The 27,981-nt window shown below is 41.3% G+C and overlaps 1 protein-coding gene across 1 annotated transcript in view; it reads right to left on the bottom strand.

Moving 5' to 3' along the window:
• LOC126367431 (uncharacterized) overlaps positions 1-27,981 on the bottom strand; it is a 101,628-nt gene that overhangs the window by 10,573 nt on the left and 63,074 nt on the right. Inside the window, exons 63-116 of the mRNA XM_050010933.1 lie at positions 27,291-27,929; positions 26,888-27,199; positions 26,478-26,810; positions 25,790-26,392; positions 25,073-25,702; positions 24,629-24,943; positions 23,995-24,321; positions 23,615-23,914; positions 23,232-23,537; positions 22,517-23,155; positions 22,103-22,417; positions 21,663-21,992; positions 21,290-21,583; positions 20,899-21,204; positions 20,175-20,807; positions 19,767-20,087; positions 19,356-19,679; positions 18,967-19,269; positions 18,577-18,885; positions 17,844-18,470; positions 17,357-17,671; positions 16,774-17,103; positions 16,392-16,691; positions 15,987-16,292; positions 15,238-15,879; positions 14,527-15,153; positions 14,138-14,446; positions 13,115-14,044; positions 12,722-13,036; positions 12,303-12,635; positions 11,876-12,175; positions 11,486-11,791; positions 10,778-11,410; positions 10,345-10,656; positions 9,927-10,262; positions 9,548-9,847; positions 9,037-9,339; positions 8,639-8,956; positions 7,720-8,343; positions 7,207-7,539; positions 6,806-7,105; positions 6,415-6,720; positions 5,662-6,303; positions 4,868-5,500; positions 4,476-4,778; positions 4,089-4,385; positions 3,353-4,006; positions 2,955-3,263; positions 2,526-2,846; positions 2,121-2,426; positions 1,593-1,907; positions 1,188-1,502; positions 770-1,096; positions 64-684 (exon numbers count right to left, since the gene is read on the bottom strand). Of these exons, the coding sequence (XP_049866890.1) occupies positions 64-684; positions 770-1,096; positions 1,188-1,502; positions 1,593-1,907; positions 2,121-2,426; positions 2,526-2,846; positions 2,955-3,263; positions 3,353-4,006; positions 4,089-4,385; positions 4,476-4,778; positions 4,868-5,500; positions 5,662-6,303; positions 6,415-6,720; positions 6,806-7,105; positions 7,207-7,539; positions 7,720-8,343; positions 8,639-8,956; positions 9,037-9,339; positions 9,548-9,847; positions 9,927-10,262; positions 10,345-10,656; positions 10,778-11,410; positions 11,486-11,791; positions 11,876-12,175; positions 12,303-12,635; positions 12,722-13,036; positions 13,115-14,044; positions 14,138-14,446; positions 14,527-15,153; positions 15,238-15,879; positions 15,987-16,292; positions 16,392-16,691; positions 16,774-17,103; positions 17,357-17,671; positions 17,844-18,470; positions 18,577-18,885; positions 18,967-19,269; positions 19,356-19,679; positions 19,767-20,087; positions 20,175-20,807; positions 20,899-21,204; positions 21,290-21,583; positions 21,663-21,992; positions 22,103-22,417; positions 22,517-23,155; positions 23,232-23,537; positions 23,615-23,914; positions 23,995-24,321; positions 24,629-24,943; positions 25,073-25,702; positions 25,790-26,392; positions 26,478-26,810; positions 26,888-27,199; positions 27,291-27,929 (21,987 nt within the window). The remainder of the gene's footprint in view (positions 1-63; positions 685-769; positions 1,097-1,187; positions 1,503-1,592; positions 1,908-2,120; positions 2,427-2,525; positions 2,847-2,954; positions 3,264-3,352; positions 4,007-4,088; positions 4,386-4,475; positions 4,779-4,867; positions 5,501-5,661; positions 6,304-6,414; positions 6,721-6,805; positions 7,106-7,206; positions 7,540-7,719; positions 8,344-8,638; positions 8,957-9,036; positions 9,340-9,547; positions 9,848-9,926; positions 10,263-10,344; positions 10,657-10,777; positions 11,411-11,485; positions 11,792-11,875; positions 12,176-12,302; positions 12,636-12,721; positions 13,037-13,114; positions 14,045-14,137; positions 14,447-14,526; positions 15,154-15,237; positions 15,880-15,986; positions 16,293-16,391; positions 16,692-16,773; positions 17,104-17,356; positions 17,672-17,843; positions 18,471-18,576; positions 18,886-18,966; positions 19,270-19,355; positions 19,680-19,766; positions 20,088-20,174; positions 20,808-20,898; positions 21,205-21,289; positions 21,584-21,662; positions 21,993-22,102; positions 22,418-22,516; positions 23,156-23,231; positions 23,538-23,614; positions 23,915-23,994; positions 24,322-24,628; positions 24,944-25,072; positions 25,703-25,789; positions 26,393-26,477; positions 26,811-26,887; positions 27,200-27,290; positions 27,930-27,981) is intronic.

Below are 27,981 nucleotides of genomic sequence, written 5' to 3'. Positions count from 1 at the left end.
GAAAAGTTAACTTAGTAATCGTTTCAAATAAATGTATATAAAAATACATATAATATCAATTACCTTCAAATATAGCGCAACCGATGAAGGGATTACCCCTGTAACCAGATAGGCAAGTGCATATTGCAAGGTGGTTCATAGCTCGGCAATCAGTATTTGTTCCACAAGATCCGATACAAGGATTGGTACACTTTTCACGAACACATGCTTTGTCATTAGGACAGTCTTCATTAATTGTACACTCTGGTGCACAATGTGGAGGCGCACCAATGTATCCCGGGCTACAACTACAAATAGCTGATCCTTGTATGTCTCTGCAAGTAGCGTATGGACCGCATGGGCTTGGTTCGCACGGGGTCTTTACAGGCGTCGGTACTTCTCTAATACGAGTGCATCTTATGAACGGATCTCCCTCAAAACCTGGTAGGCAAGTGCAGTAGGGACTATGAGAGTGCACACGACATTGTGCGTTATCACCGCATGTTCCTACGCATGGATCGACACATTTTTGTTTGATACAAGCTTTTGTTAACGGACATTCAGGGCTTGTCACACATTCAGGTCGACAGTTGGGTGGACCTCCAGTGTATTCAGGTAAACATGAGCACATTGCTTTATTATTCACTGCTCTACAATTACTGTATGGACCGCAAGGTGACGGGTTGCAAGGGTCGACTGGAGGTTCTGAAATGTTTATAATAATTTTATTAATTATGAAGGGTTAACCTAAAAAATTGTAAATGTGTAAAAGGAAATATTCTGTACGTACCTTCCCTCAGTATGCAATTGTCATAGGGGTTTCCAAAGTATCCGAATATGCATGTACATTTTGGAACGTGATTAATAGTTTGACATTCGGCATTCGACCCGCAGAGGCCTGGGCAAGGGTCTTGGCATTTATTGTTAATACACGCTCGATTTTCTGAACAATCTGAATTAATAACACATTCGGGTCTGCAGCCTTCATAAGGATTTCCGAAGTAACCGCTGACACAAGAACAGCTACCAATATTGTTTCGTTCTTGACATACCGCGTTGGGACCACAAGGATTTGGTGTGCATGGTTGCACAGGTGTAGGTGGTTTTGCAACTGGAGCTGAAATAGAGTGAACATAATGTTAATGTAACCTTAAACAGAACCGGACCTTTGATACTGTTTGTCTATTTAAATTATGTAGATAACTTACTTTCAATCCGTACGCACTGGTCGAAAGAGTCTCCTTGGTATCCTGTTCGACACATGCATTGCGGCGAGTGACTGATTACTCGGCATTCGGCATTTGGACCGCAAGCACCCGGGCAAGGGTCGGTACATTTTTTGTTAATACAAGCTGTGTCGAAGCTGCATTCACTGTTGGTAACGCATTCTGGTCGGCAATATGGTGGCGACCCTAGGAAATCAGGTAAGCATGAGCAGCTAGGTGTGTCTCCAACAGCTCGGCATATTGCATTAGGTCCACAAGGAGTTGGTTCACAAGGAGCTCTCTTTGGTGGCGGTTCGTCTGTAAATGAAGCATAAAATAATTAATATACTATAAATGACACATAATATATTGTTAAATGCTTAAATGGTTAAAGTTATTTTAACTTACGTTGAATAATATACGAGCACTGTGTAAATGGATCGCCCGTGAAACCGGTTCGACAAGAGCAGATGGCCTTGTGGTTGTGTACTCTGCATTCGGCGTTTATTCCACAAGATCCTAAGCATGGGTCACTACATTTTTGGTTTGAACAAGCCAATAGAGTTGCACAATCGGAATCCAGCAAACACTCTGGTCTGCATGACGGTGGTACACCGATGTATCCAATCAAACATGAGCACATAGCTTGCTCATTAATGGCACGACACACGCTGTATGGTCCGCAAGGAGATGGCTGACAAGGATTCCTTCTTTCAGGTAAAGCTGAAAATTTAAAATTTATGTGATTACAATATGCGAGGTTTCTATCTGCGAGGAACTATAATTGGCTTTCTGTTTTTACCATAAGTTGCTACTAAATTAATTATAGCTGTTGTTTCTCCGAACATTAAATAAAAAAAAATAAAAAAATATTGAAGGCAATGTACGGAGGTAATAGAAACGGCATTAAAAAAATAGAACTAATCAATAATTTACCTGTAATAGGTGTGCAAGAGAAGAAGGCATTGCCCGTGGTATTAGATGGACAACTACACATTGGGATGTGGTTGTATACGTCACACAAAGCGCCTTGGCCGCATAGGTTGATGCAGGGGTTGACGCATTTATTGTTAACACACGCTAAGTTTTGCGCGCAATCAGAGTTATGTGTACATTCAGGACGACAGCTTAGATATGGATTACCGAAATACGTAGGTTTACATGTGCACACTCCGTCATTGCAGTCTGCATTGGACCCACAAGGGTTTGGGTTGCACTTATCGTATACTGTTGGTACAGGTTCTGAAAAAAGTAATCAGTCGAATATTCAAGTAAAAAATATTGTCATTTCATTTTCGTCATCTTTATTTCTGTTTTAATAATTTATGGATGAATACATACCAATGTTTTCTTTAATGTAACAGCTTTGGAAAGGATTTCCAGTGTATCCCTCCCTACAGCTACATATCGCAGCGTGTTGATGGACATGGCATTCTGTTTGTAGTCCACATGAACCAATACAAGGATCGCGACATTTCTGGTTCATGCAAGCTTTATTGCTAGGGCAATCTGAGTTTATTGTGCATTCAGCTCTGCAGTTAGGTGGTGCTCCAATATAGTTTTCAATGCATGAGCATGATGGAATATTATTTATAGCTTGACACAGAGCGTTTGGTCCACATGGTGATGGCACACATGGATTTACACCAGGCGTTGGTAATTCTGAAAAATAGAATGCGAAGTTCTTTAAATCTGTATACATATTGCAATTACTATCTATGCAGTTACAAAAACTTTTGTTTTATATATTTTAATATTTTTACTACTTACTTTCTACGATGATACATTTGACAAATGGATCTCCTTCATATCCTTGTCTACAAGAGCATATCGGAGCGTGGTTTACGACTCCGCATTCAGCGTTGTGACCGCATACATTGGTGCACGGATTGACACATTTTTGTCGAACGCAACTCTTTGACGCGTCGCATTCGGAGTTAACTGTACATTCTGGTCGACAGTTTGGAGGAGATCCGAAGAATTCCTGCATACATGAGCATGTTGCTACGCCATTGTTGTTTTTACATATTGCGTTGCTTCCGCATGGATTCGGTACACAAGGGTCTTGTGGAACTGGCGCTGAAACATAAAATAAATATAGTTGTAGACTATTTTAAATCGATTTTACTTTAAATAACCCTTACAGAATGATAAAATATTATACACACCAGGTTCATTTATGATGATGTGGCAGAACTGATATGGATTTCCAGTGTAACCTGGCGCACAGCTACATGAAGGCGCATGGTTTATCACTTGACATATCGCTGTCGATCCACACACTCCTGGACATGGGTCTTCACATTTGTTTCTTAGACAACCTTTGTTGTAAGGGCAGTCAGTATTAATGACACATTCGGGACGACAAGATTCATAGGGATTTCCAAAGTATCCAGGTTCACATATACACGCAGCGGCTCCATTTCTTGAAACTCTGCATTGAGCATTGGCGCCACAAGGCGTCGGATTACAGGGATCAATTTTTTCCGCAGCTTGAGGCAAGAGGAAGCAAGATGTAAATGGATCACCGGTGTAACCTGCTTGGCAAGAACACATCGGGCTATGTAGATGTACTGCACAATTTGTATTTGTTCCGCAAGATCCCGGGCACGGGTCTCTGCACTTGTAATTGATGCAAGCTCTATTCGATGGACAATCATCACTAATGGTGCATTCACGACGACATTGTGGTGGGCTTCCCTCAAATGTTGGTTGACAGGAACATATATGTGAGTCACCTCCTGGTGTAGGCGTACATAAACTGTTTGGCCCACAGGGAGACGGAATACAGGGATTAGATGGTGGCCCCTCGTCAACTTGAACTGAAAAGAATAAAGCATTTAAGTCAACACGTAGTACAATGTTGCTATTGTTTGAATACTGACGCAATGTATAAATGCTCACCATAACAATGCGAGAACGGAGATCCTGTATATCTCGGAGGACAAGTACAAATTGGATTATGATTGTTGACGTTACAGATAGCATTATATCCGCATGAACCAGGACAAGGGTCTTGACATTTCCGATTAATACATGCGAGAGACGGAGAACAGTCTGTACTTTGGATGCATTCCGGACGACAGTTCGGTGGGTTGCCTATGAAACTTTCTACACACGCGCAAATTGCTTGTCCATTGGCCTCTCTACATATACTGTTCGGTCCACATGGTGACGGGTCGCATGGTCTACTTACTGGCTCTAAAATTGAAATCAATATTAATAAATATACTTATGTTACAGTAATAGTAGACTTTCAGGATATGGCAGTATCAAATTGCGAAAACTTACTTTCAATCTTCACACATTGTGTAAATGCATTGCCAGTCATGCCACTTGGACAGCTGCAGACAGCAACGTGATTGTATACATTGCATTCCGCATTCAACCCACACATATCTTGACAAGGATTAATGCATTTTGAACGTAAGCAAGCCTTGTCTAACGGACAATCCGTGCTTAATACACATTCCGGACGACAACTGACGTAGGGATCGCCTTGGTATTCTGGTAGACAAGTGCATACACCGTTATTACATTGAGCATTGGGGCCGCACGGTGATGGATAGCACGGGTCGGTTGCTTGCGGTGGCTCTGAAATTAATAAATGGCATTGTTTTACGTTTGATATTAATAAAAAAAAAACAATACGTTCAAGAAGATTATGAATTTGTATAATATACCTGGTGGTTTAATAGTACACACAGAGAACGGATTGCCTTGGTACCCAGTAGGACAGAAGCAAACAGGTACATGGTTGATAACGTTGCAAATAGCATTCACACCGCAGGAGCCTTGACACGGATCTTGACATTTCATATTCATACAAGCCTTATCGTTACTACAATCGGCGTTAATCACGCATTCTGGTTTGCAGTTAGGTGGGCTTCCGAAGTATCCGACTAAGCACGAACAGGATGGAATTCCGCCGACATCGCGGCACACTGCGTTTGGTCCGCAGGGTGAGGGAATACAAGGGTTCGTTGGTAACATGATCGGAGGTTGGGGCTCAGGCAATACGTAGCAAATAGAGAACGGGTCGCCTGTGTACCCTTGCCTACATGTGCAGATTGGATTGTGTTTAATAACTCTGCAATCTGTGTTTACGCCGCACGCCTTTGGACAGGGATTGACGCACTTTTGTTGATCGCAAACTTTATCTAGAGTACACTCAGAACTGCTGGTGCATTCTGGTCGACACATGGGTGGTGATCCTTGGTAGCCGCTCAAACAAGTGCATGTAGCTATATTATTTTGTGACTTGCATTGACTGTTCGGGCCACACGGTGATGGATTGCAAGGGTCAGTTATTTCCACTGAAACATAAGAAATAGATGTAAAAATCAGAATATGCTGCATGCTAAAGTTGGCAAGGAGTCGGTGTACTATACACCTCTGCAGGCGTGATGCTATGTTATATTATGTTTATTGGAATACACACTTCTCCATAAAAATTGTACTTAGTTTTTAAACTTACCTTGCTGTTTGAAAGTGCAGATTTTGTACGGGTCACCGTAATGTTGATCGGGACAAGAGCAACTTGGAATGTGATTAATGACGTTACATAATGCGTTTATGCCACAAGTGCCAGGACAAGGGTCGTAGCATTTATTCTGACGGCAAGCCTGGTTAGAAGGACAGTCTGAATTCAATGTGCATTCAGGTTTACAGGTTTCGTAAGGATTTCCGAAGTACCCTGGCAGACAAACGCAAGAGCCAGCGCTATTTTGTTCTTTACAAACAGCATTAGCACCGCAAGGAGATGGCACACAGGGTGTTGGTCGTTCTTCAACCGTGGCTTCTACTATGACGTTGCAATACAGGAATGGGTCACCGGTATACCCGTTCTGACACAAGCATATGGGTGTGTGGCTTACAACTCTACATTCAGCGTTTACACCACATGAGCCAGGACAAGGATCTCGGCACTTTCTATTTATGCAGGCCATGTTTTGTGAACATTCTGTATTACTTGTACATTCGGGTCTACAATTAGGTGGAGCGCCAATGAATTCTGGCATGCATCTGCAGTCTGCATTTTCCCCATTTTCTGTACATTGTGAATTGGGTCCACAGGGTGATGGTAAGCATGGGTTAACTTTTTCTGGTGGAGTAGCAGCTGTAAAAAAGAACGTGAAAAAATATAAGCATTGAGTTATTACAAGTAGAATCTACTTCCAACATATAGCAACATCTTGTGTTACAACTTATTATACTTTATAATACTTACGTATCGGTAGGCAAGCAGAAAATGGATCTCCAGAATATCCAGGCGTACAAGTACATACAGGATTGTGATTTACAACTATGCATTGCGTGTTGCGTCCACAAGCTCCTGGACATGGGTCTATGCACTTTTGATTGGAACAAGCTTTATTTAGTTTACAGTCCGAGCTAACTGTACATTCAGGTCGACAATTTGGAGGGTTTCCAATGTATCCTTGGACGCAAACACATACTGCATGCCCATTTACTACTCTACATTGGCTATTGGGTCCACATGGTGAAGGTTCGCACAAGTTCGCTGGGGGTAACTCTGAATAAATAAACGTTTTATATTAATAAAATGTTTAAAGTCACACAATTATGAATTTATTTGTAATAATCATTATAATACATACCCAATACTTTAGAGCAGAAGACGAATGGCGATCCTGTGTAACCTGGAGGACATGCGCACATGGGAATGTGGTTGATCACTTCGCACAGAGCGTCTGTTCCGCATGTTCCAATACAAGGATTTCCACATTTATTACGCATACATGCCTTATCTCTTGGGCAGTCTGAGTTGAGCACACATTCTGGTTTGCAGGTGAAGTATGGGTCACCATGATATTCCGGTATGCATGAGCATGTGCCATCTTGACAAATTGCATTTGTACCACAGGGTGACGGAGAGCAAGGATTCACGGGCTCCACTTCTAGAATGATAATTATGTTATTGATTAGTTTATTGTGCTTATGGTTAATAAAAATCCAATTGTCAGTGAATTGTTGCAGTGACTGAAGTCTGAAATAATACCTTGAGGCATAGGACGGCAGCTGACGAACGGATCACCGGTGTATCCGGGTACACAGGAACAAATAGGTAAGTGGTTGTTGACGATACATTGAGCACTGCGTCCGCATGCTCCTGGGCACGGGTCTGCGCATTTGTTGTTAATACATGCCATGGCAGCACTGCATTCCGAATTGATGGTGCATTCAGGTCTGCATCTAGGTGGAGAGCCGATGTAGTTGGGACGGCAAGTACAGCGAGCTGTACCGCCATATTCCTGACACTCAGCATTCGGTCCACAAGGTGATGGAACGCAAGGATTGGCATTTTGAGGTGGTGGAGGAACAGACACTGGCACTGAAAGTACAATACCAATTAAATTTGTTATTGCCTGATTGTTTTTTAAATGAAATCACTAAAGCATATTATAATAATATGGAATAATACCTAGTATTTGATATTATAGTGCAGTAAGCTGTATACAATAAAATATCATTTACTTAGATAAAAAATTTGCTAAATAGAGAAAATACTTACTTGGTACACAGTTAGTGAACGGGTCCCCAGTAAATCGATCTTGGCATGAACAAATAGGATTGTGGGCAATAACTCTGCAATTTGCATTCCTTCCGCATTGGTTTCTGCATGGATTAACACACTTGCGATTTAAACATGCTTTATCGCTCGTACATTCGCTATTAATTGTGCATTCCGGTCGACAGTTCGGTGGAGTTCCCATAAAGTCTGTCATACAACTGCACACTGCTTGTGAATTTACTTCACGGCATTGACTGTTGGGGCCACAAGGAGATGGCGTGCAGGGCGCTGGTTTGATTACATCTTCTACAATTTCCACGCAGTATGAATATGCGTTGCCAGTCAGTCCCGGTGGGCAGTAACAAGAGGGCAAGTGATTCACGACCTGACAGATTCCGTTAGGAGCGCATACTCCAGGACAAGGGTCTCTACATTTGTTTTGTACACAAGCTAACATGGGTGGACAGTCACTGTTTATTACACATTCGGGTCTACATCCTTCGTATGGATTTCCGACGTAGGTTTCTAGGCACTTGCAAGAACCTGCTCCGTTTCTCTCAGTACATTCCGCATTAAGTCCGCATGGCGAAGGATCACAAGGTGAACTATATTCTACGACAGTGTCTGAAAATAAATATTTGTGTTAAATCCATTGATGTATTATAAACAAAAAGACTCACATTCGCTACGGAGTTTTACCAAAAAAGCTCACGTAACATTATGTAAATACGCATATATTAAGTTATGTAGATAGTACCTATAAGTCGTCTTCTCAAATTAAGATGTTATGACTGTTCAAATAACGTGCAATATCGGTTGTACGGTCACGAGCATTAATATGTATACACTTTAGTACCATGTCACATGAACTTTTTTGATAAATTGAACTGTAAGTCTCACTAAATAAATATCAAATTACCTTTGACTGGACTGCATGATACTAGAGGATCTCCAGTTTGACCAAATGGACAAGAGCACACCAGAGCATGGCTTATAATTTTGCAGTCAGCGTTGTACCCACAACTACCTGGGCATGGATCTTTGCATCGTTGATTGACACATGCCAAATTGCTTGGACATTCAGAATTACTGACGCATTCTGGTCGGCAGTTTGGAGGAGAACCATTGTAATCCGGCTGACAAGTGCATGATGGCGATTCTCCGATAACTTTACATACTGAGTATGGACCACACGGAGATGGTGTGCAGGGGTCGACAGGAGGCAATGGTGTCGCAACTGAAATAGACATTAATTAATGCTTTATATAAAAAACGGATTCTTCAAGTTCAACGTAACACAATATTTTGTAATTTTACCTATCAGAGAACAGCGTGTAAATGGATCGCCGGTGTATTGCGCTGGGCATGAGCAAATAGGATTGTGGTTGATAACTTCACATTTTGCTCCATAGCCACAAGTACCCAAGCAAGGATTGATGCACTTATGATTGTTGCAGGCTTCATTTTGTGGGCACTCAGCACTTATTGTACATTCTGGTCGACAGGATGGAGGACTACCAATGAACGCTGGCAGACACGAGCATACGGCTTGGTTGTTCACGGGTCTGCATTGACTGTTCGGGCCGCATGGACTTGGGTTGCAGGGTTCCACGATAGCAACTGAAAGATTGGATAAGTAAATATGTTGTATTTACACTAATACTTCGAAAATACTTGGTTTAGAGTTTAGACCGAGATATTCTGTTTGTATGCCCACTAAGGGTTCTGTTTTCCGCATTTAGTCTCTAAGATGGTTCATTATGCGTGCGATTCTGTTTGTATTACGTGTAGCAAATAAGTTATCGTATAAAACAAATATGGTACTCACTCTCGATTCTGTGACATTCCAAGAAAGCGTTACCAGTTGCTCCTTCAGGACAGGAACACATTGGAATATGATTAAACACATTGCATTGGGCAGATGGAGCGCATGTTCCTGGACATGGGTTTATACACTTATTGCGGCTGCATACTTTGTCTATAGGACAATCATTATTATTTACACATTCTGGTTTACAGCCGAAATATGGGTCTCCATGATAGTCATTCAAGCACATGCATATTCCATCTCTACATTGAGCGTTGAATCCACATGGCGATGGGTTGCATGGATCCAATGGAATATTATCTAAAATAAACAAATATTTCATTAAAATAGATTAATACATCATTAAGAATATTTAAAAATCTTTAAAAAGTGTATTTACCTATTACTGGTGGTAAAACAGCACAACTGGTGAATGGATCGCCAGTAAATCCTTGTGAGCATGAGCAAGCCGGTGAGTGGCTGAACACCGTGCACACAGCATTTTGTCCACAGCTTCCAGGACAGGGGTCTCGGCATCTCATATTCATACACGCCATGTTTGATGGACAATCTTGATTAATAGCACATTCAGGTCTACAATTTGGTGGACTTCCTAAATAGTTCAGCATGCAAGTACAAGATGGTGACCCATTAATATCACGACATTCAGCGTTATTACCACATGGGCTTGGGACGCAAGGGTTTTTGTATATTTCTGGAATGTGCTGCACTGGCGCTGAAATTAAAAAAATAACTGTGTAAAAAATTTGGAACAGTGATCAACGTAAACAAACAAGTGGATATAAAAAAATACGTACGTTGTGGATAACAGCGAGTAAAGGGGTCTCCAGTGAAACTAGGGCTGCAAGAGCATATAGGACTGTGATTTATCACTCTACAGTCAGTATTAGATCCACAGTGTCCAGGGCATGGAGGAGAGCATTTTTGATTAATGCAAGCCTTATCCGTGGGGCACTCTGAGCTTACTGTACACTCAGGTCGACATCCCGGTGGCGATCCTATATAATTAGGCATGCAAGAACATACGCTTTGACCATTTACTGGACGACAGACGCTATTTGGTCCACATGGATTTGGTACGCATGGAGTTGGGATTTCTGGTAACGGTTCTGTAAAAAAAAAATCATCATCTATCGTGTGGGTTGTGAGGTGAAGTACCAATATCATCAACATTCAAGATATGTTAAATTTTAGTAAAAATACGTCGAAGTAATAGCACCATTTACCTACCATTTTGAATATCACATCTTCGGTATGGGTCGCCTGTATATCCCTGAGGGCAACTGCATGTTGGTAAATGGTTAACCACGGCACATGTTGCTAGAGATCCGCAAGTACCAGGACATGGGTCTTGACATTTATTACGAATACATGCTTTATTCGGTGTACAGTCGGTATTTACAGTACATTCCGGGCGGCAGCCTTCATATGGGTTTCCGATATATTCTGGCAGACAACTACATGAACCAGCTCTATTTTGCTCTTTACATATGGCGTTGGGCCCACATGGCGATGGCTCACAAGGACTTGATCGATCGGGAATACTTTCTTGTACAAAATTACAGCTGGAGAATGGATCACCAGTGTAACCGTTATCACAGAAGCATGTCGGCGAATGGCTGATTGTTCTACACTGAGCGTTTACACCACATGCATTAATGCAAGGGTCTTTACATTTTTGGTTTATGCATGCCTGATTAGACGGACATTCACTATTGCTAGTACATTCCGGTCTACAATATGGAGGCGATCCAAAGAAGTTCGGCATACATGTACATGAAGGAGAGCCAGATGCTTCTTTGCAAATAGAGTTAGGACCACACGGAGAAGGAGTGCAAGGTGTCACATCGGCAAGTGGTGGTCCTAAAAATAAACATACCATTATGTATTTTGCTGACTAAAAGTGTTATTATTATTTTTTACCTTTGTGATACTTACTATATGGCACACATCTGACAAATGGATCTCCTGTATATGAAGCTGGACAAATACAGATAGGATTATGTTTTACAACATTACATTTTGCTTGAACGCCACATGATCCGATGCAGGGGTCGATACATTTCTGGTTACTACACGCCTTGTTGGAGGGGCAATCTGAGCTTACAACACATTCAGGTCGGCATAATGGAGGGCTACCTCTATATCCTGGTACACAAGTACATACTGCTTGTCCGTTCACTTCTCTACAATGACTGTTTGGTCCACAAGGCGATGGAAGGCATGGATTTTTCAGACTTGGCACTGTGGAATTTAATAAAGGTTAGTAGAAGAATTTTAAGAAGCCTAGCCAGAAACATATGTTTTACAATTGTTTTTATCACTTACGTTGTATAGGATCGCAATTATAGAATGCGTTGCCAGTCATTCCTTGAGGGCAGCTGCACATAGGTATATGGTTTAACACTTCACAAATAGCGTTCGAAGCACATGTGCCTCTGCAAGGATCGACACACTTGTTCTTTACACATGCTTTCTCTCTTGAGCAGTCTGAGCTTAGAACACATTCGGGTCGACAGCCAACGTAAGGGTCACCTTGATGTTCCTCAATGCAATAGCAGTTGCCGTCTCTACATATGGCATTTAAACCGCAGGGAGATGGATTGCATTTGTCGACGATGTCTAATTCTAAAACAAAAACTTAATGATTAAATCTTCTAGTATTCAGTAGTAAAGTAACAGTAATTGGCACAATGTTTTATTAAGTTATAATGTTATTAACGATGAAAATAGCTGTATTAAAAATATTACTTACCAAGTGGTTTTGGATTACAAACATTAAAAGCATCACCGGTATATCCTTCGGGACAGGTACACATGGGCGTATGACGTGATACTGTGCATAATGCACCTATACCACATGATCCTTGACATGGATCACGGCATTTTTGTTGAATGCATGCCTGAGAACTTGGACATTCAGCATTGATTGTGCACTCAGGCCTGCAATTCGGCGGACTTCCGATATAAGTTGGCATACAACTGCACGATGGTATGTTTCCAATCTCTTGGCATATTGCATTAGGCCCACATGGTGAAGGCAGACATGGGTTTCTGTATGGTTCTAACTCGACATTGGCAACAGGGGCTAAAATAAAAGAATACAAATAATGACATAGGCATGTTGCTTATACAGGTAGAATTGGAAAAACAGATAAACATGTTGTTACTTACGTGGCAAAGGATTACATCTTGTGAATGGATCACCGGTGTAACGTTGCTTGCATTGGCATATTGGACTGTGATTGATCACTCTACATTCAGAGTTGATGCCGCACGTTCCCAGACACGGATTTTCACATCTCTGATTGATACAAGCTTTATCTCTAGAACATTCAGTGCTTACGACGCACTCTGGATGACATCCAGGTGGAGATCCAATGTAATTTGGTAAACATGAGCATACTGCTTGTTGATTTACTTCTTGACATTTGCTGTTTGGCCCACATGGTGATGGTTGACAAACGTTAATTGGTAATTGCGCAACTTCTGCAAATAAGGAGGAATCATTATTAGCAACTTGCATAGAAACACGTTAGCGAAATTTTACTTTTAAATTTTACTCACGTTCAGGAGTGCAGTACCGGAATGGATCGCCAGTATGGCCACGTTCACATGAGCAAGAAGGAGCATGATTAACCACTTGGCAAATTGCATTTGGTGCGCAAGCTCCTGGACAGGGATCCTGACATTTATTTTGCAGACATGCCTTGTTGGACGGACAGTCGGTGTTAATTAAACATTCTGGTCTACAACCTTCGTAAGGATTTCCGTGATACTCTGGTAAGCATGTGCAAGAGCCAGCGCCATTAAATTCTTTGCATATAGCATTAGCGCCACAGGGAGATGGTTGACATGGTGTTGTAATATCTTGTACTATTTCTATTCTGTGACATTCTACAAATGGATTTCCTGTGTAATCATATATACAAGAACATGAAGGCGAATGACTTATGACGTGACATTCTGCGTTGGCGCCACATGATCCAACACAAGGATCCATGCATTTTTCGTTGATGCAGGCGCGATGTGTGGGACATTCAGAATTGCTAATACATTCTGGCTTGCAATAAGGTGGTGACCCAACAAATCCGGCAAGACAAGAGCACGAGGGCGCACCTGAAGTTTCCTTACAAACGGAGTTAGGTCCACAAGGAGATGGTACGCATGGATTCACAGGCTCGGGAGTAAATTCTTGTATAATACACCTTACAAATGGATTTCCTGTATTCGATGGTGGGCACGAACAAATAGGATTGTGATTAATCACTTGACATTGGGCTCCAATTCCACATGCTCCTTGGCAAGGATTTATACATTTCCTGTTGCTGCAAGCTTCACTAGGTAAACAATCAGTGCTGACTACACATTCCGGTCTACAGGAAGGTGGGCTTCCTATGAATCCAGATAGACAGGAGCATACTGCTTGCCCATTTATATCACGACATTGACTGTTAGGTCCACATGGGCTGGGTTGACAAGGTCGTGGTGTTTCAACTGAAAGAAAATTAAATGTCAGATTAATATCATATCAAGTAATTAATATCATATCTTAAGAAATTTTGTATATTTACTACTGTTTTAACTAACCTATTAATGTAACGCATTGTACGAAAGCGTTTCCTGTCATACTTTCTGGACATCTACACATGGGAACGTGATTGATAACTTCACAAATTGCGTTGCTTGCACATACGCCGCTGTTGCATGGATTCACGCATTTGTTACGGAAACATGCCTTATCTTGTGCGCAGTCTGAGCTTAGTACACATTCAGGTCGACATTCAAAGTAGGGATCTCCTTGATATTCCGGAAGACATGTGCATTCACCGCTATTACATATTGCGTTTGCACCACATGGCGAAGGATTGCAAGGATCTATTTCATCACGAGGAGGTTCTGTAAGCAAAAAGTTTGAAATATGAATGATCAAGTTTTCTTAAAATCTTTTGGTATATAGTTTTGACAATAATACATACGTTGTAATTTGCATTCGATGAAAGCATCGCCGATATAATTGTCTAAGCAGGTACAAATTGGCATGTTATTTTTTACAAAACATTGAGCATTTATTCCGCATGACCCTGGACAAGGATCCTTGCATCTCTGATTTATACATGCCAGGTTACTTGCACAATCGGCATTAATTGTACATTCTGGGCGACAGTTCGGTGGTGCACCTATGTAGTTGGGCTGACATGTGCAGGATGGAATACCTCCAATGTCCCGACATTGACTGAATGGTCCACAGGGTGATGGCAAACATGGGTTCTTTAGTGGTTCATTTTCTACTGGTGCTATCATTAGATAACATCTGCTGAATGGATCACCTGTGTATCGGTCTATACAAGAGCAAATCGGACTGTGGTTTATCACGTGACACCGAGCATTTTGACCACATTGACCTACGCATGGATCGCTACATTTCTGACTAATGCAAGCTCTATTTGTCGGACATTCAGAACTAACAACACATTCGGGCCTGCAGTTAGGTGGGGAGTTACGGTATCCCGGAAGACAACTGCATACGCCTTGCTCATTTACTACTTTGCAAACACTGTTTGGACCGCATGGTGATGGAGTACAAGGATTCGATGTCTCGATTTCTGTAAAAAAATATTGTATATGTAAAGGTGCATATATTTGACAATATTATAAAATTAAAACTTAGTAATCACACGTATACTTACGTTGTATAATAATGTTACAATATTGGAAAGGATTTCCTGTGTATCCCTGTAAGCAAGTGCATATGGGAACGTGATTCACAGTCTGGCACTGCGCATTATATGCGCAAGTGCCTGGGCACGGATCTTGACATTTATTTTGCTGGCATACTCTATTTGACGAACAATCTGAGTTAACTGTGCATTCGGGCCGACATCCTTCATAGGGATTTCCAAAATAACCAGGGGAACAAGTGCATGAGCCGGCATTATTACGCTCTGTACAGATAGCGTTGCTTCCACATGGTGATGGGGTGCATGGTGTTGGTCGTTGCTCTGGAGGAGCATGTTGTTGCAAATTGCATGACACAAACGGATCTCCAATGTAACCAGGTGGACAAACGCAGTTAGGACTGTGACTTACTACTCGACATTGAGCCGAGGAACTACAAGCACCTGTACAAGGATCCCCACATTTATTGTTAATACACGCTAAGTGATTTGGACACTCGCTGTTCGTTGTGCATTCTGGACGGCAATTAGGTGGTACCCCGACATATTGAGGCATGCACGAGCAAGAAGGCGAATCATTTATAGCCTGGCAGATAGAGTTAGGTCCACATGGCGACGGTGAGCAAGGATTTACTTGGGGTGGGATTTCAAGTGCTGCAAATAAGGGAATAAAAGTTAAAACTTATTAACGGTTTGAATTTTTATAAATTGCTCGTATATCATTGTCACAGTTATTTTAAATATAAAAAAATATTACTTACGTTTTGGAATACATCTACTGAATGGATCTCCGGTGAAACCGTTAGGGCATGAACATATGGGATTGTGATTTATCACATCACATAATGCTCCAATACCACAAGCTCCAGTGCAAGGATTGATACATTTGTAATTATTACACGCCTTATTAAGTTGACATTCAGCACTTGTGGTGCATTCAGGCCGGCAAGTTGGTGGGTTGCCCGAGTAGCTTGGTAGACATGAGCATACTGCAACGTTATTTATTTCTCTGCATTGGCTGTTGGGTCCGCAGGGGCTGGGGTTACACGGATTTGTTGGCAAAGGTGCTGTAATAAAATATGTCAAAATTATAAAGTATAAAGAAAATCAGTTTAAAAATACTAGTATAATAATAATAATATACATATAGGTTCTCATTTAATTACCTTGAAGCAGATTACAAGCTACAAATGAGTTGCCAGTGTAACCAGCTGGGCAGCTGCACATAGGAACATGGTTTATTACTTCGCATATAGCATTAATGCCGCAGGTGTCTGGGCAGGGCCTTACACACTTTTTCCTCACACAAATTTGGTCTCTTTGACAATCTGTACTGACAGTACATTCCGGTCTACAACCGACATAAGGATCGCCGTGATATTCTGGTAAACACGTGCAGTCGCCGTTATTGCATATAGCGTTGCTGCCGCATGGTGAAGGGTTGCATAAATCAAGGGGTGCAGGATCTAGGGCAAATAACAATGTTTTATTACTATTTCAATTCGTTCATAGAGAATGTAAATATATATTTTTTGTTAGTTTCTTTACCTTTTATCGGTTGTAGTATGCACTGCGTAAATGGATCTCCTTTGAACCCTTCAAGACAAGTGCAGATGGTGACATGATTAAGTACTGAGCAGCGTGCATTTTGACCACAAGACCCAGGGCACGGGTCTTTGCATTTTTCATTTATACAAGCTAGTGAGCTCATACAGTCTTGATTTGTAACACATTCTGGTCGGCAGTTCGGTGGGCTTCCTAAGTAATTTGGAGAGCATGAGCAGGATGCCTGTCCACCATTGTTGCGACAAATGGAATTCGGACCGCAGGGTGATGGTACACAGGGGTCCCTCGTCTCATCCAATGACGGTAATATGGCTGTAATAATAATGATTTTAGCATTCTCTTCCTAAAATCTATTAAACAAAATAATAGATGAATACAAAATTTCTTTATTTTCAGGCAAGTAATTTTTGACTAATTGTTAGTCATTGTCATTGTTTTTACTTTAAACGCGGTAAGAACCCGTTATTTTGTATTTTAATTGTTAGTCAGTTAAAAATTAGAAGTTAAATATTTTGAATTTAAACGTACGAATTTTGTTTCATCTTAATATGAAACTATTAATTACCTGGTTTGGGATAGCATCTCGTGAAAGGATCCCCTGTAAATCCTGTAGTGCAACTACAAATAGGATTGTGGTTGAATACTCTACATTCAGCTCTTTGTCCACATGGACCGGGACAGGGATTCACGCACTTCTGATTTACACATGCTTTGTCAGTACTACAATCGGAGTGTAATAAACATTCCGGCTTGCAAGCTGGTGGTTGGCCGAAATAATTTGGCATACAGCTACAAACTGCCTGACCGTTGATCTCGCGACATTGACTGTTAGCCCCACATGGATTAGGATAACAGACGTTCACTGGAGTCGGATCGGGTACTGAAATTAAAGATTTCGGTTAGTTAGAGGAAAATCTTATGTGCTGATTCCTACAGATGCCATTTAAGACGACAGATAAGAAAATGACAGGTATTACTTAAAATAAAATTAGAAGGTGTCTGCATGAATTAGGGCCACTTATAATATAGCTACATAGTCACAAACTATTTACCAGTTATTGGAGAACACCGTCGGTATGCATCGCCGGTATAACCGACAACGCAAACGCAATTTGGAGAGTGGTTAACTGTTGTACATTCGGCATTAACTCCGCAGGTTCCTGGGCAGGGGTCTTGACACTTGTTTCCAATACATGCTCTGTTGCCGGGACAATCTGAGTGACTCACACATTCTGGACGGCATCCTTCATATGGATTTCCGAAATATCCTTCATTACATGTGCATGAGCCTACTTTGTTTTGTTCTTTACATACAGCATTAGATCCACATGGTGAGGGCGAACAGGGTGTTAAAATTTCAGTATAAACTTGTAATGAGCATTGTGTAAATGGGTCGCCAACATATCCTTGTGGACATATACACATGGCTGAATGGCTAACTACGCGACATTCAGCGTTTGCACCACAAGCTCCAACACATGGGTCTTTACATTTCAAATTAACGCAAGCCAATTGTGTAGGACATTCACTGTTACTGATACATTCCGGTTTACAGTAAGGCGGTTGTCCTTTGTATTCAGGCATGCATGTGCACGATGGACTTCCGTTGATTTCTTGGCATATTGAATTAGGTCCACATGGTGAAGGCTGGCACGGATTGACTTCTACTGGAGGTGCGTCTAAAATACGAGTGCGTTATAAGTAAATTACCTACATAAATGTAAATTAGTTACAAAACTGTATTCTACTATTTTCATGTCTCCGTATGTTTGTTTGAATACTTACTTGCTACAAATGTACACTGTACGAATGGATCACCAGAATGAGCTGGTGGGCATGCACAAATTGGATTGTGGTTCACCACTTCGCATGTTGCTCTTACTCCGCATACCCCTATGCAAGGATTTACACATTTTTGCTGCATACAAGCCTGATTTTGTGGACATTCAGAATTGGACACACATTCAGGCCTACAAGCTGGTGGTATGCCGAGATATGTGGGTAGACATGAACATACGGCTTGTTTGTTTATCTCTCGACATTGACTGTTTGGACCACATACTGCCGTACTACATGGACGTTCAGTAGGGGTAGCTGTAACATAAGGATTTATTGATTATTTTTGTCAATTTAATACGGTAGATTTTTTTGTTAATAACTACTCTAAGTACATACCTCTATTAGGATTACATGTGACAAAGGCATTTCCAGTAAATCCAGCATTACAACTACACATTGGAATGTGATTGATAACTTGACAGATGGCATTTTGACCGCAGGCTCCGATACAAGGATCGACACATTTTCTTTGGACGCAAGCTTTGTTTTGATCACAGTCGGTGCTGTATACACATTCTGGTCGACAATTGAAGTATGGGTCGCCATGATACTCTGGTAAACATTGGCACTGGCCGTTAACACATTGAGCGTTCGGACCACATCTTATATTAGCGCATGCATCTAGTATATTAGGTTCCACTGAAAAAGAAAAAATAATAATCCCCAAACGTCATTTCAATCTCTAATTTTAGCGTGTATTATTTAAAAAAAGAACACAATCATACCTTCTAAAGGTTTAGGTCTGCAGCTGGTAAATGGATCTCCTACATATCCTTCAATACAAGTACAGATGGGTATGTGATTAAGCACACTGCATGTAGCTGACACTCCGCATGACCCAGGACAAGGATCGCGGCATTTTGAATTGATACATGCTTGGTTACTGGCGCAGTCAGGATGTATAGTACACTCTGGTCTGCAATTTGGAGGGCTTCCTATGAATGTTGGATGACAAGAACATGATGGGCTGCCGCCAATATCTCTGCATTCAGCATTAGGACCACATGGAGATGGAATACAAGGATTTTTAATTTCTGGTACTGGTTCATCTGCAAAAAAGATATATTACAGCACACAATTTACTATCAAGATTAACGTTAGGCATCTTATAAAATATTTGAAAGATTGTTACTTACATTGAATTGGAGTACAGCGAGTAAATGGATCTCCGGTGTATGAAGATTTGCATGAACAAATTGGACTATGATTTATTACTTTGCAGTTGGCATTAAGGCCGCAAGGTCTTGGGCAAGGATCTACGCATTTGTTTTTGAGACAAGCCTTGTCGTGTGGACATTCTGAGCTCACTACACATTCTGGTCGACAATTAGGTGGCGAACCAACGTATTCAGGTAAGCATGAGCATATAGCTTGACCGTTCTGAGTTCTACATTGGCTGTTGGGTCCACATGGTGACGGATAGCAGGCATCCACGGGAGCAGGTAGAGGTGTTGGCTCTAAAAAATGGATGAACATTATTATAATTAAAATGTATAACACTTAAAAAAATGTATAAAGGTTTTGTCAAGTACTAAAAAATTTACCTTGATATACGCAATATTTAAATGGATCTCCAGTAAACCCATTTATGCAGCTACATAAAGGTGAGTGATTGACTACTTGACACTCTGCATTAGTACCACAACTTCCTGGACAAGGATCCGCACATTTATTATTGACGCAAGCTCTATTTGAGGGGCAATCTGTATTGACTACACATTCTGGTCGACAACCTTCGTACGGGTTACCGAAATAACCTTCAATGCAACTACATGACCCAGCGTTGTATCTTTCTTTGCACATAGCGTTAGCGCCACAAGGTGAAGGCGAACATGGATTAGTTAATGGTTCAATCTGCAAAGGAGTTTGTCTGCATGCCGAAAACGGATCACCAGTATATCCGTAGGGACATAAACAAATAGGCGAGTGGCTAACAACTTTACATTCTGCATTGGTGCCGCAAGCGCCTTCGCAAGGGTTTTTACATTTCATGTTAATGCACGAGAGATGAAGAGAACATTCTTCGTTGCTACTGCATTCTGGTCTGCAGTAAGGTGGTTGACCTTGGAATCCTTCCAAGCAAGTACATGATGGGGCTTCGTTAACTTCTTTGCAAATAGAGTTTGGCCCACAAGGTGAAGGTGTGCATGGATGTGCGGGTTCTGGCAGTCGATCCGCTGTAATGATTTATAAAATTTTAATAGTTATTAAATATTAGTACCAATATAATAGCGACACAATACATGAAAGTGATATTAAAATACTTACGAAGTTTGAAGCATCTTGAAAATGGATCCCCGGAGAATGATGTTGGACAAGTGCAAATTGGGTTATGATTTACAACTTTACATTCAGCATTTACGCCACATGAGCCAATGCATGGGTTAATGCAATGCTGATTACTACACGCTTGACTCAAAGGACATTCTGCACTTATTGTGCATTCAGGTCGGCAGGTTGGTGGTGATCCTATGTAGTTTGGTGCACAGGAACAAATGGCTTGACCATTTATTTCTCTGCATTGGCTGTTAGGGCCACATGGAGAAGGCTGACAACGATTTTCAATTACTGCTTCTGAAATGTGTTAAACACTATTAATTAGACGCAATTCCACGAATCGTCTGCCGTCATTAAAAATCCGAAAGTCATTAAAACGTACCTAAAACAGGACGGCATTCAACAAATGCATTGCCGGTCATTCTTTCTGGACAACTGCACATTGGTATGTGATTAATAACATTGCAAATTGCTGTACGGGCACAAGTGCCGGGACAAGGATCCATGCACTTATTACGAATACAAGCTTTGCTGCGATCACATTCTGAGTTTTGGACGCATTCAGGGCGACAACCAGAATAAGGATCACCTTGAAATTCAGGTAAACATGTGCATTGCCCTTTGAAACATTCTGCGTTGGCTCCACAGGGCGAAGGATTGCATGGGTCGTCTTGTACTGTAAAACAATAGAATTATATTTTAAAATACTCTGTAACAGCTATGAATATGATTATTCTTTTAGTCCTATGTTTTACCTTTCGGCGGTATTGGTGTACATTGTGTAAACGCATTTCCAGTGAAGCCATCTATGCAGGTACAAACGGAAAAGTGTTTGATGACTTGGCAGTTTGCGTTTATTCCACAGGAACCAGGACAAGGGTCTCTGCACTTCTGATTAATACAAGCAAGATTGCTAGGGCACTCTTCGTTTATACTACATTCAGGTCTGCAGTTTGGTGGACTTCCTTCGAAGTTGGGTAAACATGAGCAAGATGGCGTGCCTCCAATATTTCGACATTGTGCATTAGCGCCACAAGGTGATGGAATGCAGGGATCTCTATCAGGTGCCGGAATTGGTGGTGGTGCTAGAAAGAAAATTATAAATTAATAATATGTCCTTATTTTTACAAAAAAATAGTTTATACAACAAGTAAACTATGCATTTGCAATTAATGAATATTATATAATAACTTACTCGGAATTATATAGCATCTGGAGAATGGATCTCCTGTATATTTGTTTTGACACGTGCATATGGGACTATGATTAATAACTCTGCAGTCAGCATTTTGACCGCAAGGTCCTGGGCACGGAGATAAACACTTTTGATTTTTGCAGGTTTTATCTGTTGGACATTCTGTGCTTACGACACATTCGGGTCTGCAGTTTGGTGGAGAACCTCTGTACTCAGGTAGACATGAACACACACTTTGACCGTTTGATATTCTACATTGACTGTTAGGACCACATGGCGATGGCTGGCATGGATTGGTCTCGACCTCAATTTGTTCTAAAAATATAATAATAAATTTTAGTATTACGTGATGGCGTCTAACTAGACCTGGACATGTACATTTCGAAGGGTGTAGTAATATAATATTTAACTTACGTATAGTAATACATTGACGGAACGGATCTCCGGTGTATCCAGCGCGACATGTACACAATGGCGAATGATTCACTACTTGACAGTCGGCGTTCGCTGCACACGTTCCTGGACACGGGTCAATGCACTTATTTCTTGTACAAGCTTTATTACTTGAACAGTCAGAATTCACCAAACATTCAGGATGACACCCTTCATAAGGATTTCCAAAGTATCCTTGCACACACACGCAAGCGCCAGCTCCAGATTGCTCTCTACATTCTGCGTTCAAACCGCACGGTGATGGAGTGCACGGAGATAGTGGCTCGTACGCAGAAATAGCGTTAATGCTACACTGTATAGAGGCATCACCAGTGTAACCTTCAGGGCAGATGCAAATTGCCGTGTGACTAACAACTCTACATTCTGCGTTTGCACCACAAGCTTGCACGCAAGGGTTCTGACATTTTCTATTTATACAAGCCGTTTGAGGGGCACATTCACTGTTGGCTATACACTCAGGACGACAATTTGGTGGTGCTCCAATAAATTCAGGCATACATTGACATGATGGTATCTCTCCACCCGTTGGTTGACAAATAGAATTAGGACCGCATGGAGATGGTTGACAAGGGTTTACCGGTGTTGATGGTATTGCGACTGCTGTAACAATTAAAAAAATTTACAAATTATGTCAATTAAGTAAATGTCAGTCACGTGTGATATAGGTTTAACTTACGAATTGATATGCATCTTGTAAATGGATCTCCTGTTAGACCAGAAGGACAACTGCATATTGGGTTGTGATTGACGACTTGACATTTAGCTGCAATACCACATGTTCCTTGGCAGGGGTCTATACATTTTTGATTGCTGCATGCCTTGTCCAGCGGACAATCAGAACTTGAAACGCATTCTGGTCGACATACTGGTGGTGCTCCACGGAAACCAGGCAAGCAGGAACATACAGCTTGGTCGTTAAATTCTCTACATTGGCTGTTTGATCCACAAGGACTAGGTTGACAAGGATTTACTGGTAAAACATCTGTAAAATAAAATTTGAGTAAGAATTTGCATATAGAACATTTTAAATGAAAGTCACCTGAATCAATCAATTCTTACCTCTAATGGGGTTACATTGAATAAACGCATTTCCTGTGGTTTTTGGTGGACACGTACAAACTGCCATATGGGTAACGACTTCACAGTTGGCATTTACTCCACATGTGTTTATGCAAGGATTGACACAACGGTTTCTGACGCAAGTTTTATCTAAGGGACAATCAGAACTCATGGTACACTCAGGGCGACATTCGAAGTACGGGTCTCCTGAATATTCCGGCAGACAGGTACAGACGCCGTCATTACAGAATGCATTGGGTCCACACGGTGAAGGATTGCAGGGGTTTACTGGTGTTGTATCTGTAATAATTAATTAATTACTGATTAAATTATTTGCACCACGTTTTAACATTGTTTATTGAATGAAAACATAAACATACCCATTTCAGGTTTCAAAGAGCAGCTATTGAATGGATCACCAATGTACCCGTCGTTACAAATACAAATAGCCAAGTGGGATTGTACTCTGCAATTAGCGTTGATACCGCATGAACCGGGGCAGGGGTCAATGCACCGCCGGTTGATACACGCCTTGTCACTTGGACAATCAGTATTAATTGTACATTCTGGACGACAGTTCGGCGGACTTCCCATGTATTGAGGCAAACAAGAGCATGACGGAACTCCATTAATATCTCTACACTGAGAGAACGGTCCACAAGGAGAAGGTACGCAAGGATTTGTTGGAACAAGCACTACATCGTTAACTGTAACAAGGAATTAATTTATGTATTATGATTATGAAACATAGGCGCACGACCATATTCCCAATTGGGCTAGTCAGATCCATAGCAAGATAAACTGAGTACCCACGCTTAACCTGAGCTTTCTTTTAGACTAACGTGATAGGTAACCAACTGATAGTGAAAATTGCATTAAAGATAAATTAATAACAAGTATCGATACGGCGCGCGTTGCCTCGTTCGGGAAGCCAGGCGGTGACATAGGATTGCAGTGTCATTATGATTAAGAGTCACTCAGTCAGTCAATGAATAAAATAATTCAAGTCCTTACTTGGTAAATTATAACATCTGTTGAACGGATCACCAGTGTAACGTGATTGACATGTGCATACTGGACTGTGATTGATGACTTTACACTCCGCGTTTAGCCCACAAACGCCTTCACATGGATTCCTACATTTTTGACGTATACAAGCTTGTTGTTGAGTACATTCAGAGCTGACAAGACATTCAGGTCTGCAGGCAGGTGGAGTACCAACAAACTCAGGCTGACAAGTGCATACAGCTTGGTCATTAGATACTTTGCACACGCTATTTGGCCCACATGGTGATGGTACACACGGGTCTCTTGTGACTGATGGTATATCTGTAAAAAATAATCCATGATTAATTATTACACTACTTTTTTATATTCGATGGTTCGCATCGAATTAAACACCTTTAAAACTAAACGCAACATTAACAAGAATTCTAAAAACAAAAACAAGAAACTCACTTTGCGGTGGCTCGTAACAATTTTGGTACGGACTCCCTATTAAACCTGGCAGACATTCGCATTTTGGTGTATGGTTAATGACATTGCACACGGCATTTGTTCCACAGATATTTATGCATGGATTTTTGCACTTATTTTGAATGCAAGCTAAGTTGCTGGAACAATCCGAGTTCACTACACATTCTGGACGACATCCTTCGTAAGGGTTCCCTATGTAGTCTGGCAAGCAAACACATGATCCAGCACCTCTCTGTTCTTTACATATAGCATTAGGTCCACATGGTGAAGGCGTACAGGGTGTCAGAGGAACATCTAAAACATTACATCCTCTGAAAGCATCTCCAGTGTAACCAGGTGGACACAAGCATTGCGGAGAGTGACTGATAACTCTACATTCGGCACCCTGACCACATAATCCAATGCAAGGATCTCTGCATTTGTTATTGATACAAGCCAGTTCGTTTGGACATTCTGAATTAGCCACACATTCAGGGCGGCATCTTGGAGGACTTCCTGTGTAATTATCTAGACAGGCGCAGGATGGTGAACCACCTATTTCTTTACAAATCGAGTTAGGGCCACATGGAGAAGGTTCACATGGATTGACATAAGGTGGTGTATAGTTGATCTCTGAAAAAGAAAATACGTCATTGTTTTTTGAAATGATCTTGTTGTAATTGTAAGATAGAGGAGTAAGAGAACAAAAGTATAAATTACCTTGTACGATGCATCTGCTGAATGGATCTCCAGTAAAACCAGAGGGGCAGGAGCATATTGGATTGTGATTTATGACTTGACATTGCGCACCAGCCCCACATGTTCCTTTACATGGATCTATACAACGCTGGTTTGAACATGCTCTGTTAAGAGCACATTCCGCACTTGAAACACATTCTGGCCTACAAGTTGGCGGCGCTCCTACATAGCTGGGTAAACAAGAGCAAATAGCTTGCCCATTGATGTCTCGACATTGGCTGTTAGGTCCACACGGTGAGGGATTGCACGGATTGATGTTGTCATTCGCAATAAATGGCCTGCATTCAAAGAAAGCGTTTCCAGAGAATCCCTCTCTACAAGTGCACATAGGTATGTGATTATAGACATTGCAAATTGCATCTCGTCCGCAAGTGTTTATACAAGGATCTATACATTTGTTCCTAAGACATGCTTTATTTTGTGGGCAGTCGGTACTCATTAAACACTCCGGCCTGCATCCAACGTATGGGTCGCCTAGGTATTCGGGCAAACAAGTGCACAACCCATTGTTACAATTTGCATTTGCCCCACAAGGTGATGGGCTACACGGATCAGTGGAGGGCTCTGAAATAAAAAGAGAAATTTTAAAAATTCTATATTGAAATGAGCGATATTTTAGAGAGTGTTTTGTTCATATATTTTGCTTTACCTTCTTCAAGTGGCATCGGGAAGCAACGGCTAAATGGATCTCCTGTGTAACGTTCTATGCATCCGCACTGGGCAATGTGATTGAACACGGTGCATTGTGCTTCTAAACCGCAGGCGCCAAGACATGGATCGCGACACTTTTCGTTAATACATGCTTGGTTGCTAGGACACTCTGAATTAATTGTACACTCTGGTCTGCAGTTCGGTGGACTTCCCATGTATCCGGGTTGGCAAGCACAAGTCGGTGCACTTCCGATATTATTGCACTCAGCATATAGGCCACAAGGTGATGGCAAACAAGGATTCACTGGTATATTAGTCGGAGGTTGCGATACTGTAACAAAATTATATCACTGTAGGTTTGTTGTATACATGAAATCATTTAATTAGGTATTTGCAGCAAATACTTACTTTTTATGGGATAACATCTTGTAAATGGATTTCCCGTCAAGCCTTGTTTGCATACACATATTGGACTGTGGTTAATGACATTGCAATTGGCATTTTGACCGCAACTTCCAATGCACGGATTGACGCACTTTTGATTCACACATGCCAGGTTTGAAGAACACTCCGAGCTTACAACACATTCAGGTCGGCAGTTCGGAGGCGAACCGTTGAATGAAGGTAAACATGAACAAATTGCTTGTTGATTCATTTCTTTGCATTGACTGTTTGGTCCACACGGCGAAGGACTGCATGGATTGCTTTCCGCAACTACAGCTAAAACGACATTTAATAATTAACATTTAATATTTACCTTAATGGTAATCGTTATTACATACATATTCAAAAGAATAGAGTAAGCACTTACGTTCTTGCATGATGGTACAGTAGCTGAATGGATTTCCTGTATAACCTGGCTGGCACAAACATGTCGGCATGTGATTATTAACTTGGCATAAAGCGTTCGACCCGCAAGTGCCGGGACATGGGTCAATACATTTCATTCTAGAACAAGCTCTGTTCAAGGGACAATCAGAATTGACGATACACTCAGGTCTGCAACCTTCATATGGATTTCCTGAATATCCTTCCAGACACGTACACGAGCCAACGCCCTTTTGTTCTCGGCATATGGCATTTGATCCGCAGGGACTTGGATTACAAGGTGTCAATATTTCATTTGGCTCCATTAGGGGCTGTGGACTACAGTATGAAAATGGATCTCCAGTGTACCCAATTTGACAAAGGCACATAGGAACATGACTGACCACTCTGCATTCTGCGTTAGATCCACAAGCTCCTATGCAAGGGTCAGAGCATTTGTTATTTTTGCAGGCCAAATTGTAATCACATTCACTATTGCTGATGCATTCCGGTCGGCAGTTTGGAGGAGAACCCTTATAGGTTGGTAAACAAGCACAAATAGGTGTTTCACCATTAACTTTGCATGTTGAATGCGGTCCACAAGGTGACGGTTCACAAGGGTTAACCTGTGGCGGTTCAGCAACTGAAATGATACGAAATTGTTATTAAATACAATACCTGCTCACAATAGGTGA

Source organism: Pectinophora gossypiella, chromosome 6 (genome assembly GCF_024362695.1).
Source record: "Pectinophora gossypiella chromosome 6, ilPecGoss1.1, whole genome shotgun sequence".
Taxonomy (NCBI): Eukaryota; Metazoa; Arthropoda; class Insecta; order Lepidoptera; family Gelechiidae; genus Pectinophora; species Pectinophora gossypiella.
The sequence above is the reverse complement of the archived record's forward strand: the minus strand, read 5'-3'. Positions and strand labels throughout refer to the sequence as shown.